The sequence below is a fragment of the Megalobrama amblycephala genome, linkage group LG2 (assembly GCF_018812025.1).
Source record: "Megalobrama amblycephala isolate DHTTF-2021 linkage group LG2, ASM1881202v1, whole genome shotgun sequence".
Classification (NCBI taxonomy): Eukaryota; Metazoa; Chordata; class Actinopteri; order Cypriniformes; family Xenocyprididae; genus Megalobrama; species Megalobrama amblycephala.
The window spans coordinates 27,598,486-27,615,495 of NC_063045.1; the positions used below are offsets into that span (position 1 = coordinate 27,598,486).

The window sequence follows — 17,010 nt, forward strand, 5'->3', positions numbered from 1 at the left end:
GCGGAATAATAAGGTGTGCATTCTCACCTGAAGCCTTTTCTAGCCTCTTCGCTATAACAGGTGCCTCCATTTACACATGGATTGCCTTCACAAGCGCTGACAGAGACCTCACAGTTTTTACCCTATAAATACCAACATGCAGCAGACAGACTTTTCAAAGAATGTTCATTTTAATGCTCTTAAAAAACAACAACAATAAAAAACATACAGAATCTGTGGCATGTTGTAAGTTACTGCAGAAAATAGTTTCGACTCATCCTTCAGTTGAAAACGCAAGCAAAGCAAATGTGTTTACAGTGATACACTTACAATGGAAGTCTATAGGGCACAGCATTCATATGGGGCATTTTGGTGCTTATATTCTATAAAAATGTGTGCTGTAAAAGTCTAAAACATGCTTTTAGCAGTCGGACTATTCTTCTTGGTGGATGAACTCCTGGATATGTGTTTCAGTATTTCTGTGAGTGGGTTAACTGGCTTTATGTAGTCAAAATTGGATCAGTGTTTTTGTCATTTACTAAAACTGCTAAAAAAGAAAAAAGTTTTATTGAATAATTGAAATAAAGCTGAAATAAAATATAAATATTTATAAAACAAACTTAAAGAACTTGTTGGGAAAAAAAAGGTTTCATAGTTTTCATATTAAGTTTCATATCAAAAAAGCATGTTAACATTTTCGTTAACTGAAATAAAACTGAAAATTTAACTTCAAGTACGCACTTGAAGTTAAATTTTCAGTTCAAGTACTTAAAAACCAAAGCCAAAATAAAAACTAATAAAACTGAAAATATAAAAATAAAAACTACTTCACAATGTTAATACCACTATAATATTATATTATTATTACAAAATGACACTACAGATGTGTCCCCCACACTTTTAATAAAATGTAAATTCGTCCCCTGCACTTTTTTCGGGCAACTGCGTTCATGTAGAGGCCAATGTGAAGAAATCTAGATTTAAATTCAAATAGACAAGACAAGGTCTATGCTTGGCCTGTCATTTTATTCTTATCCAAAACGAGGCAATATAAAGATATTTAGAAATATATTTTCACATTCTCCATTAAAAGGACTTCAAAATGATATATGATTTGTTGGAATCAAAAAAAATGACTGAACTATACACGTTTGAAGTCGAGAGAGTCAGCAGAGTTGATTTTGAGAAAAATGGAGTTTTAAAGTTTTTAAAGTCCCCCTGTGGTGAAAATCAAGTTTTTAATGTTGTTCAATATGTCTATGTGGTGTTTTTAACATGCTTTAAGACAAACCATGTGCAAATTCGTAAGTCAACACCATTCCTGAGTATTTTCTCTGAAGTAAACCAAAGACAGTCTCAAACCCACGATTTGAAATCGTTGGAAACTACCTTGAAACCAATCACGTCAACGTGCCGAGGGGCTTTAGCATATTACCTATTAACTGACCGCACAAGGGAGTCTCAAAAGAAGGTTATCCCTGTATATTTTTCTGTTGATATGAAAAATCATATTTTTTCTGTTGATATGAAAAATCATGTAGATTTAGCAATATAGCGGCTGTATGACGCATATTACGATGTTATGATGAACTATATGCCTTTCTCCACTGACGTTCTGAGTTGTTCAAAGCGTTTGTAAGGTTACTGATTGTTGGCATCTGTCTGACTCGTGAATGTGAACATGGTTTGTGTAACATTAGCAACACATTATTAGCTGTTTGATAACATAGTCAAGCAAAACGCTAATTATATTAATTACCATTATGTGTCTGACGTTGTAAAGAGCAATACCATTGTGAAATATTTACCTCAGTAGGTTGACCGAGTAGATCTCGTCTGAGCTCGTGCAAGTGAGTGGAGGTGGGGCTAATTATCATATTCATATATCCGTGTATATTAAATGAGGCAAAGGTTTAGAGTTTACATTCAAGCTATTTTAAGGCATTAAGAATTTTTTTCACAGGAAAGTGCAGTCAAGAGCAGCAAGCGATTCTGTCTTTTTCTTTTATTGTTTGATTAAAGGTGCCCTAGAATGCTTTGTCAAAAGATGTAATATAAGTCTGAGGTGTCCACTGAATGTGTCTGTGAAGTTTCAGCTCAAAATACCCCATAGATTTTTTTTTTATTAATTTCTGTAACTGCCTATTTTGGGGCATCATTAAATATGCGCCGATTCAGGCTGCTTCCCCTTTAAATGCTCGCACTCCCCGCCCCCGAGCTTGTGACTATAATACATTGCATAAACAAAGTTCACACAGCTAATATAACCCTCAAAATGGATCTTTACAAAATGTTCGTCATGCATGCTGCATGCATACATCGGATCATGTGAGTATAGTATTTATTTGGATTTTTACATTTGATTCTGAATGAGTTTGAGGCTGTGCTCCATGGCTAAAGCTAACATTACACACTTTTGCAGAGATTTATAAAGATTGAAGGTGTTTTTTTATATTTATACAGACTGCAAGTGTTTAAAAATGAAAATAGCGACGGCTCTTGTCTCTGTGAATACAGTAAGAAACAATGGTAACTTTAACCACATTTAACAGTACATTAGCAACATGCTAACGAAACATTTAGAAAGACAATCTACAAATATCACTACAAATATATTGATATCATGGATCATGTCAGTTATTATTGCTCCATCTGCCATTTTTCGCTTTTGTCCTTGCTTGCTTACCTAGTCTGATGATTCGGCTGTGCAGCTCCAGACGTTATTATTGTCTGCCCTTGTCTAATGCCTTGAACATTGGCTGGCATATGCAAATATTGGGGTCATACATATTAATGATCCCAAAAATTCAATTTTCAATTCTGTGGCACCTTTAACATTGAGACAGACCTACAGTGCTCAGTGCAAATGAGTACACCCCCTTTGAAAAGTAACATTTTAAACAATATCTCAATGGACACAAAAACAATTTCCAAAATGTTGACAAGACTAAGTTTAATATAACATCTGTTTAACTTATAACATGAAAGTAAGGTTAATAATATAACTTAGATTACATATTTTTCAGTTTTACTCAAATTAGGGTGATGCAAAAATGAGTACACCCCACAACAAAAACTACTACATCTAGTACTTTGTATGGCCTCCATGATTTTTAATGACAACACCAAGTCTTCTAGGCATGGAATGAACAAGTTGACGACATTTTGCAACATTATCTTTTTCCATTCTTCAAGAATGACCTCTTTTAGAGACTGGATGCTGGATGGAGAGTGATGCTCAACTTGTCTCTCCAGAATTCCCCATAGGTGTTCAATTGGGTTCAGATCAGGAGCCACTGAATCACTTTCACCCTGTTCTTCTTCAGAAATACAACAGTGGCCTTAAATGTGTGTTTAGGATCATTGTCATGTTTGAAAAGTGCACGACGACCAAGGGCACAGAGTGATGGTAGCATCTTCTCTTTCAGTATAGAGCAGTACATCTGTGCATGCATGATGCCATCAAAGAAATGCAGCTCAAGGACACTGCCACCACCATGTTTCACTGTAGGCACCATGCATTTTTCTTTGTATTCCTCACCTTTGCGACGCCATACAGTTATGATGCCATCAGTTCCAAAAACATTTATCTTGGTCTCATCACTCCTGAGTATAGTGTCCCAGTAGTCTTCATCTTTGTCAGCACAGGCCCTGGCAAACTCTAGGCAGGCTTTTTTGTACCTGGGCTTTAGGAGAGGCTTCTTTCGTGGACGGCACCCATGCATGCCATTCCACTGCAGTGTACGCCATATTGTGTTACGGGAAATAGTCACCTCAGCTTGGCTTTCTACTTCTTTAGATAACTGCAGTGAACTTGCATGCCGATTTTCTTCAACCCTTCTCATCAGAAGACACTCCTGTCGAGGTGTTAACTTCCATGGATGACCTGGACGTCTCTGTGAGATAGGCGCAGTTCCATCTTTTTTACATTTTTGTACAGTTTTTGCTACAGTATTCTGACTCATAAGTAAAGCTTTTCTGATCTTCTGGTAGCCTTCACCTTTCTGGTGTTAAGACATTTTTTTTTCTTGTGACATTTCTCTTCCACGTGGTGCCATTGCTGACAGCATGAAATGGGAAGGGGTTTTAACACCCTTTTATAGTCAACTGTCTGCTGGACACCTGTGTAATGAATAATTAGACTCACCTGTGGTTGAATTCTTGTTAAATTAGACATTTGTAGTCTAAAATTTAGCTTTGCTCCAGAGACTTTCAGTACTCATTTTTGCATCACCCTAATTTAAGTAAAACTGAAAATTTTGTTCTCTAAGTTATATTATTAACCTTACTTTCATGTTATAAGTTAAACAGATGTAATATAAAACTTAGTCTTTTCAAAATTTTGGAAATTGTTTTTGTGTTCATTGAGATATTGTTTAAAATGTTACTTTTCAAAGGGGTTGTACTCATTTAAGCTGAGCACTTTATATTAAGACCTACTGCAATGCACTGATCTAATATAATGTTACACATCAGATTTTTTTCCCCCAACCGTTAACCAAACATTCGTTTAACACATAACAGATTATGTTTGCGCAATTACTCACCAAGACTATTTTGCAATACTGTAATTCTGTGTATGTGGAGATTCGTCTTATGAGAGACGCATCTCTTATGTGTGCACTTTGGAAAAGTCAGTCAGCGTGATCGTTTTGTTTTCATCAGCATGAGTTTGAAAATCACATTCTCTGGTTTGGACTCATGTCATCAAGAATTCGCTATGAATATTCACAAAGCTGGGATGCTGCGCTTTGCAACGATAGGCCTACAACGTGGTGAGACGGAACAGTCGCCCAGAAGTAAGCAGAGAAAAAGGCACTCCTCTTAGAAAACGTACAGTTAATTTTAGATGTTTTATTACTGTTTGGAGCATTGGGATCGCTAGAGCTTTGCCAACACGATCACATATGGTTTATGTGTGTTTTTTAAGCCTTTTCAAGGTATTTATTGATAATAAAGTAAATGAATAATTAAATGACAGCCTTTTTATTGTTTTTGACAGAAGTCTCTTCTGCTCATCAAGGCTCCATTTATTTAATTAAAAATACAGTATAAACAGTAATATTGCAAAATATTATTACAATTCAAAATAACTGTTTACTATGTGAATATATTGTAAAATGTATTTATTCCTGTGATCAAAGCGGAATTTTCAGCATCATTACAGTCTTCAGTGTCACATGATCACAGAAATCATTCTAATATGCTGATTTGATGCTCAAGAAACATTTCTGATCATTATGAATGCTGAAAACACTTGTGCTGCTTTAATTGTTGTGGAAACCATGATGCATTTTATTTTTCAGGATACTTTTAAGAATAGAACGTTCAATGAACAGCAATTATTTATTTATTAAATTTCTTTAGGAAAATTTAATTAAATAGAATTATTCTGTAAAGTTATAAATGTCTTCACTGTCACTTTTGATCATGCTTGATTAATATTAGTATTAATTCCTCTCTTTTCTTAATCATACGTCGGAACTGACCGATGAATTGGGGATCGATTTGGGAGACTAATCTACTTCGAGTGTAAGAAAAATAATTGCAACAACTGCTCTGCACTGCAGCGTGAGTATTTAATGAGCAGCAGGTGCGTCACATATTTGCTTTTCGCTTCGAAGCCGAACACGTGCTGTTCCTGCTTGTGTGTTTTCTTGAAGAGTGGTGATGAGCTGAGAGACGAGCTGTTCTTTAGGAAGGAGCTTCTGCGGGTGTGACGATGCTTTCAGTGTTGATCGCGATCTCACAAGAGAGCAAAAACAACTGTTCTCACAGCTCGCTGGAGAGTGTGCCTTCAATGAGATTGCTGTTTCTACAGCTCAGAGCTTGCGTCTTCAATAAGTGTGTGAGCGCTCACAACAGGCTTGTACTAATGTACTGTTTGTGTAGCTGTGGCCATTTCCATTTTTCCTCGATGGCGGGGCAGCTAAGGGGTACGTGTAGCTCCCCCCAGTGGAGCGGTCTGTGGCGATGCAACTGTGTCCAAAGACCACTACCTCTTGGAGGGGTAATCCACGTCTCCCATCCCGAGCATGTAAGTTCTCGTCCTCTCTGGCGGGCAAGGCTTACACAGCTTGTGGAGAAGCCGCTTCAGCCCTGCATGCCATGGCGCTCCTGCAGGTCTACCAGGCCAAAGCGCTCAAGGAACTGCACTTGGGTAGTTCATCCCAAGTGCCCATAGGGCGAGGTCCGTCACTGTACGCAGTTCTTGCATAACCCCTGGGTTGGAACTACCCTCCCTGGGTCGGGCGATGTGAGATTCTAGAAACATCTTGTGCCCTGTTTCTTTCCATCATGTGATCTTTCTCTGGTCACCCTAAAAGGATTCAGGCCTCACGTCACAGTTATAAGTGAACTTATAGTCCTTTTATGTACTTCAGTTACTGAACTGTTAGTTTCACTTCTTATTTTCTAATTATATAATGTATCCCTGGACAATAAACTGTGTGCCATGATTGAACTGCACTTTATGTGTCTCTCTAGTCATTGGTACTCAGGTATACCTGCTTTTCTGTGCTAGATCGCTCAACCTGAAAAGATCTTCTCAAAATACTTGATCTCCAAATTATTTTATCTAACAGGCGATGTCCACCTTAGTGGTCCAGGAGCTTCACCTGTGGCTGAACCTGGCAGATATGCGTGAGCCCGACAAAGTTCGGTTCCTCAAAGCCCGTCTGTAAGGAAAGCCTCTTTGGCGACGCAGTTGAAAGCGAGGCGATTAAGCACTTCCTGCCCCGACGACCACCTGCTGCCTCCACCTGCTTGTTGCCCCCCGCGGCCGCAAGGGGAACACCCAGCCCGTCCAGGTCCCTGCCAAACCAGCCAGCAAGCATAAGAGCAAGCAGTCCTGAGATGGGCGACCCAGAGATGAGAGGATCTGCTCCCCGGGAGATGGTGTCCTTGCGCTGCAGAGTGGCTGTTGCAATTATCGCATGCCAATATGCATTGGCTCATTTTTCTTTCATTTGAAATAGATTAATCTCCTAAAGCGATCCCCAATTTGTCGGTCAGTTCCGACGTACGTTACATATGTAACTGAGACGTTTTCAACATTGGTAATAATAATCAGAAATGTTTCTTGAGCAGCAAATCAGCATATTAGAATGATTTCTGAAGGATCATGTGACACTGAAGACTGGAGTAATGAAGCTCAAAATTCAGCTTTGATCACAGAAATCAATTACATTTTAGAGTATATTCACATAGAAAACTGCTATTTTAAATTGTAATACTATTTCACAATATTACTGTTTTTACAGCATTTTTAAATGTAGCCTTAGTGAGCAGAAGAGACTTTCATAAACATTCAATAATTATGTTTCCAAACTTTTGATAGGTACTGTATATTTTCTGCCTTGTTCTAATATTATGCTGTGAGTATTTTTTTTTACATTGTATAAAATCCATGAGCACTTAATGCACAATGCATTGAAAAATAAAATCTGTCAGTTAAACAAAGGTCAGATAAAAACCGGTATTACACCTGACATTTCTGTCCCCCTCACTTCTGAAATGATGGCATCTACCCCTGACAACAGACAATGGACCTTTTTTGGCCGTGAAATTTCACTAATGTGTTTGCCCTTCAGATTTAAAGTCACTGCGATTTTTGTTTGGGGACGAGTTGAAATTATTGTGTTAACTGACAGTATATCAGGTATATTGTCCTGGAATATATCATCAGTAGTACTGTACTTCTCAGTAATGTGTGATCAGGACCTTGTAACCCTGTGGACAGCTGCACTTGTACTGATGTACGGGGTCGTTGTGGCACCGGCCTTCATTCTGGCAGGGGTTTGAAGAACATGGGCTGCATTTCCCAGAGACAGACAGATCCACGGGACCTGAGGAAGATCAGACCTCTCATGCATAATTCTGAAGGAAAATGGCCTTTCTTTCTGTAATGTTTTTCACCCACCTGTGCATTGGAAGGTATTGCCTGGTGTTGTGAGCAGTAGTTTTCCCTCCATACCCTGAGGCCCGCCACAACGGGCGATACCAGGTTCCTTGTACCCACTTTTCACCCAATCAGAAAGCCAACGCAGCCGACAGTCACAGTACAGCGGGTTTGCACCAATGGCCCTTGAGAAATTTAATCACAGAAAACACATATGAAGGTAAAATGCAAAACAAATGAGGTGGCTGACATGGTGAGTATTTGTTTGACAGTAAATTCATGCATTCATATCATATCCATAAGGCTTATCCAAAATTGTTGACAGTTGTAAAATTGATGTCCATTTTTTTATATTTTTCCTTATTATTTACTGTAATTAATTTAAAAATGATTTACATTTTTCTTTCATCATTAATTTTTTATAGATTTTTGTTCATTTTAAATTGTCTTAAATTGTTTTAAACTTTTTTTTCTTTCTTTTTTTTTTAGATCTAGATAATGTACTTAAAATTTCCAAATAAAATAATTACTTATGACAGTATTAAAATGTAAAAATAATATTCGGAAATTGAAATAAAACTAAACTAAAATATAAATATAAATATTAGATTAAAAACAAACCTAAAAAGCAAAAAAAGCCTTGGAAACTAACTGAAATAAATTACACAAATTTACTAAAACAAAAACTGAAAAAAAAAAATAAAAAAAATAAGCTATATAGAAATATTAAAAAAGTAATAAAAAATGATAAATAGTTTTAAACTATGTAAAGCACTTTGCTTTTATTGAAATAAAGCTAAAACAAAATAAAATATAAATTTTACATTCAAAAATTTATCTTAAGAAGCAAAAAACATGTAACTAGCTGCGTGTTAATGAAAATTACTAAATCAAACTGAAATAAAAAATAATTAAAGCTATATAAACATATTTAAACAATAATAAAAATGTCAATTTTCAACATAATTTTTTTTTGTCTTGAATAGCACAAGTGCAAATGTGATATTGATTTTTATATAACAGTTCAATAAATAAGAAGTTAATACTGTGTTATATTTTAGACACAATATTGCCTGCTTTTGCTAATTTTTGCCAACAAAAATATTACCAATAAAGCCAGAGCAGAACTGTTGTGTGTCTCCGAGCAATACACAGCGGTGCTTCATTTCTGAATAAATCTGCGTTTTGAGCGAATCATTCGGGTGAACCAATGATTCACTGGCCCATTCATAAAGAGAGCCATTTACTTCATTCCTGAACAAATCAGTCATTTGAACAAATCAAATGAATGAATGATTCAATGACCTCAATGCAGCTATTGAAAAACATACATGGCCATTGAAGCCTAAAGGTTTATGTGTAATAAATTCTATGTTGAATCAAATAGCAGTATTTGTTTCTAAAGCTACTTTTTGTAATGTCTATTTGATGTTTTTCTCATATAACACAATAATGACTTTAAATGATCTTTTGAGGGTAATTTCTCAGCCAAACAAGATGTGTGATTAATTCGATTAATTAACTGGTTTAACAATTAACATTTTAATCATTTGACAGCTCTAATTTAAATATTAGATGAAAATTTAAACTTAAAAAAACTAACAAAAATTAGAAGTAGTGCCCTGACAACTATCTGAAATAAAACTAAAATGGAAAGCTATATATAAAATATTAAAAACTAATAGAAATGACAAAAGCACATAATAAATCATTAAACTTAAAATAATGAAAATAAAAGCTAAATCAAAATTTTAATAAATTAAAGAATACATTAAATAAATTAATCTATTGATTATGGGGTGAAATATGACCTGGACATGTTTGATATATACCTTTAAGTGCAGGCAAGACAGAGAGAAGTGTGATCGCGGCTTGCTTGTCTTTATATACATGTGTGAATGTATAGAGACAAAACAGGTGTGACTCACAGGTGTGATAGAGATGCAGCATCTCTGAAGATTTCTTGGTGTAATTCAGATATATTGTTGCCATGGAGAGATCTGCAAAAAATGGACAACAGTGAGGAGAAAACATGTGGGTTGAGAGGAGGTCAAACAATTATATTTATATTTCAGTTAAAACAACCTGCTTTAACAATCATAAAAACATGAATTTCTGTAAGACAATAAGGTAAAAGTGATGGCACAAGAGAAACATGATTTGAGAGAAACTCACAGCAGTCGAAGAGAGGACAGTCCTTTAAACACAAGAGGAGGGATACAGCGCAGGGCGTTATAACTCAAGATGCTGTAAATCATGACAACACAAGCCAGATGATTATAGAAACACATTCGCAGTCAACAGCGTTCAATGGAAAAGTGTCTGTGTATGTTTCAGGCTCACAGTGTGGTCAGCTGACTCATGTTGGCAAAAGACGAGTTGGACAAGGAACTGATTTTATTGTTGCTCAGGTCACTGAAATAAAGCACAAAAATATTTTATATGTACTGTCATTAAGTGAAACATATAATAATAATAAAATAATTAATAATAATTAAAAATTCTAATTTTTTTCACTACAAATTTATTTTAGTTTTAATGTCATTATTATTGTTATTAATTTTATTATTTGTCATCATTTGTACTCTCATCAAGTGAAACATACAATAATAATAAACAACTGTTATTATTATTATTGTTATTAATGTATATAATAATACATAATAGAACTTGTAACATATTACTAATTATATATATAATATGCAGTAACACTTTAATTTAGGGTCTTAACTATAGTTGCTTATTAGCATGCATATTACTATGATATTGACTGTTTATTAGTACATATTAAGCACATATTAATGCCTTATTCTGCATTCTTAATCCTACCAAATACCTAAACTTAACAACAACTATCTTACTAACTATTAATAAGAAGTAAATTAGGAGTTTACTGAGGGAAAAGTCAAAGTTAATAGTGAATGTGTTCCCTATACTAAAGTGTTACCAATATAACAAGAACAATGTTAATAGATTTTATTATTATTAATAATAATCTATATAATATAATATTATAATATTCTCTCTTTAATTGTATATAACACAACAATAATTATTATTAGTAATTATTATTAATAATTTTATCATTAATATACATAATAGTATATAATATAGTAATAGCATGTGATGAATTCTGTAATAATAATAATAAATATAGCTGCAAGCAGCAATTACGGGGCCAAGCACAAAAACGGCACAAGAAGCCAGCCAACATGGCTGGGAACATCAGACCAACTGCAACAATGAGCAATTAAAGACCTAATAAGATCATTCTAGGCAAAAGATCTGAAAAATGATCAAAAATGAGGATTTACTGGTTCATCACTTTCGACCAATAGGTGGCGCTGTGACCAAATTAATGTGGTATGGTCAGAGTGAGGTGACAATGACATTTGCAAAGTTTGGTGTCAATATGTCAAAGAATTGCAGAGATACAGCTTCAAGAGTCGTTTTTGCATCACGCCTCAAATTCTTTGCTCCGGTATACGAAAACTGTTTGACGTATCAACTTGAAATCCATAGCTATTTGTCGGCATGGTCTGAAGATGATACGGTTCGATTTTGGAGAAAATCGGAACAACGGTCTAGGAGGAGTTTGAAAAAGTAGGTTTTTCAAGAAAAACAATATGGCGGACAGGAAGTTCAGCAGACTATGGCAAATTTGATATCTGTGGTCTCAGCATGACCCAAGGAATCGACTGAGACCAGTTCCATTACAATCGGTTAATATAGTCAAAAGTTATTAGCATTTTTGTAAATTTTGTTATAACTTTTGTCCACAAGGTGGCGCTGTGCCAAAACTTTTTGTGCATTGTCAGGGCATGGTGCCAAAGACCCATACCGAGTTTCGTAACGATATGCTAATGCATTCGTAAAATACAGCATTTTAGCACAAAATTCAAAATGGTCGACAGCCAAAATGTCCGCTATGGGAAAATTGGTAATCATTCGACTCGGCATGCTGCCCCGAATCCAACGGGACCAAATTTGGACAAACCCATCAGAAGTTATAAGCAAAAATATCAATTTTTCACATCTCCGCACCAGTAGGTGGCGCTGCGCCGAAACGCTGCATGATTACTCAGGTCATGCTTGTGATGACATGTACCAAGATTGGTCTAAATACGATAAAGAGTTGCAGAGATACAGCCTTAAGTCTATTTTCGCAAGCACTTCGTACAATTAGTTCGCGTGTTTTTCAAAAACGGTTTGAGGAATCGACTTGAATTCCATAACTTTTTGTTGGCATGGTCTGAAGATGATCTGGTTCAATTTTCGTGAAAATCGGAGTAACGGCCTAGGAGGAGTTCGAAAAAGTAGGTTTTTCAGAAAATTCAAAATGGAGAAAAAAATTTCATGACGGAAAATGACGTCATAGATTCGTCTTGACCCAAGGAATCAGGGGAAAAAAGAATTTTGGGTAACACTTTATAATAACGTTCAGTTATAAGTTAGTTAATGATTAACAAATCATTTACAAAACATGAATATACATTTATAAATGATTGATAAGTGATCTACTAATATTTTATGAATGTTTTATAAATTCAGTTACAAGACACTTATAAGTTATTAGTTAATGATGAACAAATCATTTACAAAACATTACAATATACGTTCATAAATGATTAATACATGTTATGCTAACAATTTACAAATGTGTTGTAAGTTATCTTAATCAAATAAATCAAACAGATCATTAGTAGATGGTTTATAAGCTATTAATTAAGACATTATTTATCACTTATAATAACTGAAGTATTTATGACAAAATTGTTTTAGTATCATTGTCTCAATTAACAATTGTTAATCATGAACAAATGTTGAACAAACCATTAGTAAATGATCAGTATATGATTTATTGATGAAGTTGTAAGCTGGTCTGTGTTCAAAAGCACAAACATGCAGGTATGCTAAAGCACTATTTTAAGAAGAGTAATTTATTTGTTTTGAAGTGGATAAACATTTATAAATGCCTTACAGTCAGGTGATTCCAGTGGATTATATTAAACCTTTCACTCGTCAACACAGGCTTGTGTTCTGTATGGAGTGTGTGGATCTAGTGATGAAGTGAACCTCTGAACCGGTTTTACCTTCCACTGAAGCTCACATCAGGTGCACAGAGTTAAACACTCCATGTGCGTCAGAGAAGACAGCTGTCTATACCCTCACCAGTCAGCACTTACACTGCAGTACACACTACAAAGTGTTCAACACCTGTTATAGATGATGTGTAAACCCATGAATAATTTCTGCATCCCCTATTCTAAAGTGTAAACTATTCTTCACTTGTAAATGTTATATCATTTATAGACCTTTCTTACCTGTTACAAATTATTTGTATATGTATACAAGTCATTTATAACACTTTCTGCATACCTTATTCTAAAGTGTAAACTATTCATCACTTATAAATGTGTTACACATCATTTGCAGATGTTCCTGTTACATTATCATCTCACTCCATCACTTCACCCAAGCCTAAAATTTATATTATTAAAAAAAAAAAAAAAAATCAAATTATGTGTAACATTTATAAGTGATGAATAGTTTAGACTTTAGAATAGGGTATGCAGAAAGCTTTGTAAATGATTTATTCATGCGTTTACACATCATCTATAATAGGTGTTGAACGCTTTGTAGTGTGTACTGCAGTGTAAGTGCTGACTGGTGAGGGTATAGACAGCTGTCTTGTCTGACGCACATGGAGTGTTTAACTCTGTGCACCTGATGTGAGCTTCAGTGGAAGGTAAAACCGGTTCAGAGGTTCACTTCATCACTAGACCCCACACACTCCACACAGAACACAAGTCTGTGCTGACGAGTGAAAGGATTTAATATAATCCAATGGAATCACCTGTAAGGCATTTATAAATGTTTATCCACTTCAAAACAAATAAATTACTCTTCTTAAAAATACTGCTTTAGCATACCTGCATGTTTGTGCTTTTGAACACAGACCAGCTTACAACTTCATCAATAAATCATATACTGATCATTTACTAATGATAATTTACTAATAATCATTAACTAATCACTGATCATTAACTAATAAATTATAAATGACCTATAACGGAATTAATAAAACATTCATAAAATATTAACATATCACTTATCAATCATTTATAAACATATAATCATGTTTTGTAAATGATTAGTTCATCATTAACTAATAATTTACAAATGACTTATAACTGAACGTTATTATGAAGTGTTACCGAATTTGGTTTCTAACCCTTACGGTCCAAAAGTTATTAACATAAACATAAGTGCAAATTTGGACAGCTGGTGGCGCTAGAGGGATTGAGTTAGAGACTCCAAATTTGCTATGGACAAAGGTCAGACTGTCCTCTAACTGTGTGCCAAATTTCACAACTTTTTAACATATGGTTCTATGGGCTGCCATAGACTTCCAGAGCGGAAGAAGCAGAATAATAATAATAGGAACGCCAACGGATACAATAGGTGTCTACGCACCTTCGGTGCTTGGCCCCTAATAATAATAAATGTTATATATATATATATATATATATATAGGGCCTAAAATTAACACTCGCCAAGCGCCAAATGAGAGTATAAATCGGTGTTGGCGAGTATATGAAATGCTGTTATTTGCCAGATGGCCGGTGATATTTTTATGAATTCTAACAATGTAATGTCATTAGAACATGAATGTGAACAAATGTGAACAAATGTGAACAACGCTCGGGAGAGTTGACGGGTCAGTGCTGCATCATCACGAAAATTTAAGCCTTTCCAATGTAAATATTCAGGGGTGAGCTATGTGAGAATTTCAACATCTGAAATTGCGCGCCCTGAAAGGCACATCTCAGAAAGTGTGCAAATACTAAGTTCAGCTCCCTTTAATGCCTTCCTGTGCTTGAACGGACAAAATTCACACAAAAATACATCAAAAAATGCCCATCTCGGCGAGTATCCTAGTAAACATAGTCGGTTATGTCTTCGAATTGTGCATTAGCTCTTAAAGTGACAGCATCCTAATAATCCTGCTGCTGCGCTGTCTGTGTTTTTAATGTTAACCAAACAACAAAGAAAAAAAAAATCACTCACTGCTCTTGAACTTTAAAAAGGATATGAAGAATATGCAGTGTTATTTATTTGGTGAGACTACTTTATTGAATTTCTGTACCTGAAAACTACTGTTAGACCTGCCTGAAAAGCACTGTTTACTTCATTTATATCTTTGTTGTATTGTATTTATTTGTGCTATTGCTTGTAATTTGATTATTTTTTTCTTATATTTTATTACTGTCTTTAAAAATGTAGGTTATTAAAATTATATTAGTTAAGCTAGTAGTTTTAGCTGTGGTTTCGAAATTGGAATAGAGGATTGTGAATTTTCACTAGTATCTAAAATACTGGTGTCATAACTGGCTGGTTTTGTTTCATGGATGGTAAAAAAATAGTTTTGTCCAGTACATTTTCTTAAGTCACCGGCCTTTGGTAGATGTGGCAAAAAGTTTTAGGTCCTGTATATGTATATATATTATATTATATAATATTATATTACTAACTGCACAAAGACAATAAAACTGAATCTGATCTAATAAACAGACTGATATGGGAGTGCTGGAGTGAACAGAGGTCACAGCTGAAGCTTAACACTCACACCAGCTGCAGGTGTTTGAACGCCGAGAGCTCTTTGGGAACCGCAACAAACAGATTCCCATCTAGATATCTATGGAGACATAAAGAGTTTATGAGACATCCAAATACAGCCAGACAGGAATCCCGAATCATCTGCATAAACCCTTGCGCCCACTCGAACATGACTCACAGTTCAGTGACATTGTGTGGGATGCCACGAGGTAAACCGAACAAGTGTTTGTTACTGCAGCGCACCACCGTCTCCAGACAAGTGCACTCCTCTGGACACTCTGGCTTAGGGACACAGCTCATGTCATCTTCAATGATTGCTGAAAGTATATGGAACAGATATATTTAGAAATACAGTCATAGAAATGATGGCATGACTGTTGGTGAGTAGTTAGCCAATATTAAATTAAATACTTTAAATTAAAAGAGTGCATTCGGCCTGCCAAATGATGAAAATAAAGTACAGAGACAACGATAAACTCAATCTAAAAAAACCCAAACAGTCCATTTACCCTTCTCACAGAGGAAGTCTGGCTTTGCCACATCCTGCAGTGGGATCTCTCTAAGGAAGGCTGGGTTCTGACAGCGAGGGTTCCCTGTCACAATCTGTCGAGATCGTAGCCAGTCTCCCACCCAGGACAGACGACAGTCACAATTAAAAGGGTTTGCAAGCAGGTTTCTGAAAATGATAATGAGATTAACATACAGCATATATTCAGCTCATATATACATTCATAAAAAGCAGCAAGAACAAGCGTCTTTTACAGGGTGGAGAGATTTGGCAGCATGTCGAAGGCTCCAGGCATGATCGTGGTAAGCTGGTTGTCGTAGAGCGAGAGCAGACGTACATTCTGCAGGCCTGAGAAGCTGCTGTTGTGGATGCAACGGATGCGATTATTTCTGAGCATCCTAACAATGACAGAAAAAAAGGATTTACAGTGTAGCCTCAGGAAGACCGTGAGGAACAATGAAAATAAATCCAGAACGGCTGTGTTTGCTTAGATTGTTCTTGAGAAATTATACATTTGTACAATTGTGCAGTGTTTTTTTTTTTTGTAAATAATACTTTTAAAAAAAATGGACAGCTTAAATACAAACATATTAACATCCTATACAGCTGAGATAATTAATTTAATACCAGAGCTCAACAATAAAGACTCATTCTTTCAAACTTCAATATTTCATTTATTTTGATTTCCAACCAATCAATCGGTCAACCAATGGTCAATCAATCAAGTTAACAATCAATCAACCAACCAACAAACCAATTAATCAGTCATCCTACCAGTCAGTCAGTCAATCAATCAATCAGTCAACCAATCTATTAGAGCTGCATGATTCTGGATAAATTGAGAATTTCTTTTGTTTCAAAAAGGAGTTCACGGTTCTCCCACTATTCTGAACAGACAACAAATTAACAATTTATTTACTAGAGGTTCTGACAAAATGTTAATTGCTGCAGTCTGTTTAAAATGTTTAATTAATCTGAATGTATTATTTAAAAAATGGTTTGA

General features: G+C 35.3%; 1 protein-coding gene across 1 annotated transcript in view; it reads right to left on the reverse strand.

The window, feature by feature from the left end:
- Window positions 1-17,010, reverse strand: part of slit1b (slit homolog 1b (Drosophila)) — a 75,476-nt gene that overhangs the window by 21,440 nt on the left and 37,026 nt on the right. The window contains exons 20-29 of the mRNA XM_048169063.1: window positions 16,262-16,405; window positions 16,009-16,175; window positions 15,678-15,816; window positions 15,510-15,578; window positions 10,223-10,294; window positions 10,055-10,126; window positions 9,808-9,879; window positions 7,901-8,064; window positions 7,702-7,826; window positions 28-122 (exon numbers count right to left, since the gene is read on the reverse strand). Coding sequence (XP_048025020.1) covers window positions 28-122; window positions 7,702-7,826; window positions 7,901-8,064; window positions 9,808-9,879; window positions 10,055-10,126; window positions 10,223-10,294; window positions 15,510-15,578; window positions 15,678-15,816; window positions 16,009-16,175; window positions 16,262-16,405 — 1,119 coding nt within the window. The remainder of the gene's footprint in view (window positions 1-27; window positions 123-7,701; window positions 7,827-7,900; window positions 8,065-9,807; window positions 9,880-10,054; window positions 10,127-10,222; window positions 10,295-15,509; window positions 15,579-15,677; window positions 15,817-16,008; window positions 16,176-16,261; window positions 16,406-17,010) is intronic.